Source organism: Tinamus guttatus, unplaced genomic scaffold, assembly GCF_059628265.1.
Source record: "Tinamus guttatus ecotype Peru unplaced genomic scaffold, ASM5962826v1 Tinamus_guttatus_pri_ptg000227l, whole genome shotgun sequence".
Classification (NCBI taxonomy): Eukaryota; Metazoa; Chordata; class Aves; order Tinamiformes; family Tinamidae; genus Tinamus; species Tinamus guttatus.
Genome location: NW_028288761.1, coordinates 3341724 through 3345499, shown reverse-complemented (window position 1 = coordinate 3345499; position 3776 = coordinate 3341724). Strand labels below are relative to the sequence as shown.

Here is a 3776-nt window from a genome sequence, read left to right as displayed (position 1 = left end):
GGCTGAGACAGCTCCTCACTTTTAAGTCCAGGTGGAGGTGGTACCCAGCAGTGTGCAAGTGCTTGCTGCAGCCTGTCAGCCAGGAGACAGAAACACTTGCATCAGATTTGTCTTGCAGAGAGCCACTATTTCTGTAACATGAGAAGCTGGCAGGCACCCTCCTGTAAATCAACTGACTGAAGTCACTCACAGTTTGCACCATTGCCTGGAAAATGGCCCCTCTGGTTCCAGGGCAGGAGGCTCATGCAGGCGGTTTAAACTTGGAGCTGGGATGTTAGGCTCTATGCTGGATCCATCTCATTTTACCTGGGCTGTGGCAGTCAGCCCTAGGAAGGGGAGCCCAGGGAGCCAGAAGCAGAGAGGTCTCCCTCAGCATATTCACGAGTTCTGTAAACACAAGCCCTTTTAGATAATTCTGATCTCTTTAACTGCACTTGCAAGGAAGCAGCAACTACATCTCCAAGGGGCAGGGAGAGGGACCAGACGATTTTACATGAGAAAATATTGGGAAGAAAGAGGGTCTAAGCAGCAGCTCCAGTCTGGAGAGCAAAAGGCAGCAGCCCTGGAGCAGATGCAAAGCAGCACAGTCCACAGCTGTCCAGGAGCAAGCCAGGAGCTGGGATCCCTCCTATGCACATAGGCCAATACTCCAACTTATCTCCAAAGACCTTCCAAAATGGAAGGGATGCTTTTATTTTTAAGAGCATTCAAAAAAACCCCGATCTTTGGTGTCACATAAGGAAGGAGAACAAGGGGAAGAAAAGATAGATCTCGTGTAAAACACGAAACGCTGTCAAGGGAGTGCTATGGTACAAAGGCACAATCCAATATGAACATATAACCTATGTACAGCCGTGCCAGCAGCACGGGGTGCAGTGCTCAGTCCAATCCAGTGCCCGCCACCCTCACCATGGTCTCCAGACTGAGTCAGCTGTGCCGGGTGGCGGGCCGGGCGGCGAGGCGGCAGTGGCAGCTGTCGGCGGGCCACCATACAGGGGCAGCACGGCACCACCTGGCCCGAAGGCGGTGCTTGGGATGAGGAAGGCGAACTGCCCGTCCGAGGCCGGCAGCAGCTGGAAGCCGCCGTACACCTTGGCTGCGTCGGCGCCTGGCTTGCAGGGCATGCCCGGGAGTGGCGCCGCGCCACCGCCCGGTGGCACCAGCGGTGGCCCAAAAGCTGCGGCCGGAGGCAGCGGTGGTGGCGGGGGCGCAGGGTAGTTCATGGCATTGATCTGGGTCATGCAGCTGGCCAGGTGGCCCAGGAGCCGAGTGCGCACCTCTGTGTTGACACCCTCGCAGGTCGAGAGGAACCGCGTCACCTCGTTCATGCACTCGCTGAAGCCGGCGCGGTACTTGCCCAGCACCGTGGGGTCGGTGCTCAGCGCAGCTGCAGGGCGAGAGAGGTGCAAAGCTGTCAGGACAGCAGGCTCTGCAGGGTGGCCAGTGCAGCCCACCAGTGTTGCTCCACGCTGGGAATCCAGACACAGAACACTGCCCCTCCAGTGTTCCCAGGTGCCAGCATCCAGATGGAGAAGATGCCCAGCTGGTACCACATCCCACAGCCCCAGCACCATAGACCCAAGCAGGGAGAACTAGTGCCTAGCATCCTCCAGTGCTCCCAGTATGGGATATCCAGGCCAGAAGCACAGAGCCCTGGTGTCCTCTTGGGGCCCCCCAGCACCGGGAATGCCGGATAGCACCCCAGTCCCCCAGAACCGGGGATGCAGATGGGGCACAGAGCTCCCCCCGTGCCCCGGGCAGGCAGCAGAGCCCGGCTCCGTGTGTGTCCCGGGTCGTGCACTCACCGGTCATCTGTGCACGCTGCAGGCTCCGCAGGTGCTTCACGGTCATCTCCAGGATGTCGGCCTTCTCCAGCTTGGAGTGCCGCGAGCTCTGCGGGCACAGCACGGGCTCACACCGGCGCGGCGGCCGCGGCGCGCGCGCCTCGTCGCCCCCGCGCCCCCCGCCGCTTACATCCTTCTTGAGCGCGTCCAGGATGAGCGTCTTGAGCTGCCCCAGGCTCTCGTTGATGCGCGCCCGCCGCCGCTTCTCCATGATGGGCTTGGAGGACTGCAAGAGAGGCGGCGCGGCCGTGAGCGCCCCGCGGCCCCGCGCCCGTCGCGCCGCCGCCGCGGGGCCGCCGCTTACCTTGCGGTGCTCCGCCGCCGTCTTGGGCTTGTCGGGCGTCGCGTTGACGCTGGCGGGGGTGGCGGCCACCGGCGAGGCGCTGCTCTTCTCCATGAGGTCGGCGGGCATGGTGCGGCCCCGCCGGCAGCGCCCGCCGCCGCCCCCCCGGAAGAAGCGCAGCAGCAGCGGCGGCGGCGGCAGGGGCGGGGGGGCGGCGCGGCGCCCGCGGGCGGCGGCGCGGGGCGGCGCGGCGGGCGCGGGCTCCAGGCCGGCGGCGGGCGGGCGCGCGGCGGGCGGCGGCAGCGGGTGCCGCGCGCCGCTGGCGGCCCCTACTTATAGCGCGCGCCGCACGCGCGCCGCTCGTGTGAAACGTCCCCCGCCGCCGTTCCCACACTCGCGCCCAGCCAATGGGCGCCGCCCGCACGCGGCCCCGCTCGTGGACGGCGCCCGCCCATTGGCTGCCCGCCGCGCGGCGGCCCGCGGCCAATGGCGCGGGGCCGGCGGCCGGTCGCCATTAACCCCTTCGGGGCTGCGGCGCGGGCGGGCCGCGCGCCCGGCGCCGTCATTAGCGCCGCTGTAATTAGCGGGTTAATTGGCGCCCCGTGGCAGCCGGTGGCCCCGCGCGCTCCCTTTCGGGGGCGCTGGCGGTAGCTCGGCCGTGGTTGCGTGACGGGGGATGCGCTGTGGGGGGCCGCGGCATCGCCTCGGGGGTGACATGACAGGGGATGGCATGGCGGGGGGCACATGGGGTGAGGGGGGGTTAGGGTGGGTTCAGATCGGGGAGGGTGAGACGAGATGGCGTCAGGTCCGGGGAATGAGGTAGGGGGACTAAGTGGGGTGAGGAGGGGTCAGATGAGGGAGGATGAGCGGATATGAGGTGAGGTGATGAGAGGGGATCAGGCAGGAGGTGCAGGGATGAGGTGTGGGGAGGTGAGAGGAGCAGCGCTCGGGGTGGACCGCCTGGACACCCCAGCGCTGCTGCTCCCCCATTTTGGCTGTGCTGGTAGCACCGCCAAGCTCCACGCGCGGGGCCCTGCTGCGATGGCCCCGCTGCAGTCCTGCCACGGCCGCCTGGGCGCAATGCGGTGCCTCGCTCCCGCGGCCACGCTGGGCAGCCCAGCAGCAGCGCCCTGTGCCCTGCCAGTGTGTCTGGCCCTGCTGCGCGACACACGCACCGTGCCTGGCCAGTCGCCACCACACGGCTGGTGGCACCAGACCAGCCTGCTCGCCTCCACACACACTAGCACCTGTGCCCCACAGGGCCCCTTGGCCTCCCCCGGGCGCCCCGCTCGCTCCCTGCTTGCAGGTGCTGCCGAGCCGGCTCATGTCCATGGGCAGGGAGCGTGCGGCGCCGGGCAGGGATGCGAGGTGGCACACGCGAGCCCGAGGTGACCCGTTGCACGGGTCACGCTGCCCGGCGCCGCACGCTCCGCGCCGGTGCCCGCTCACACATCCCCGCCGGGCGAGCACAGAGCCGTGCGGTGGTGCGTGTCCCTCGGTCCTGGCACAGCCATGCTTCCCCTGTCCCGAGCTGCTTTGGATAGTTTGTGGGGATATTTAAAAAAAAAAAAAACAAACAAAAAAAAACAGTATTTCGCCTGAGGACTTGAATCTTTTTTTTCCCTCCGCTTGACTGACTTTCTCACACT

At 66.0% G+C, this 3776-nt stretch overlaps 1 protein-coding gene across 2 annotated transcripts; it reads right to left on the bottom strand.

The window, feature by feature from the left end:
- Window positions 1-654: 654 nt before the first annotated feature.
- Window positions 655-2341, bottom strand: HES1 (hes family bHLH transcription factor 1). Of its 2 annotated transcripts, XM_088525608.1 has the most exons (4): window positions 2149-2341; window positions 1975-2070; window positions 1806-1893; window positions 655-1387 (listed from the first exon to the last, which is right to left on the bottom strand). In XM_088525608.1, the coding sequence occupies exons 1-4, from the start codon at window positions 2254-2256 to the stop codon at window positions 906-908; spliced, it is 774 nt and encodes a 257-aa protein (XP_088381734.1). In that variant the 5' UTR covers window positions 2257-2341; the 3' UTR covers window positions 655-905. The 2 variants fall into 2 exon arrangements, with proteins under 2 accessions (XP_088381734.1, XP_088381733.1); XM_088525607.1 differs by having other exon boundaries at window positions 1975-2341.
- Window positions 2342-3776: the final 1435 nt, after the last annotated feature.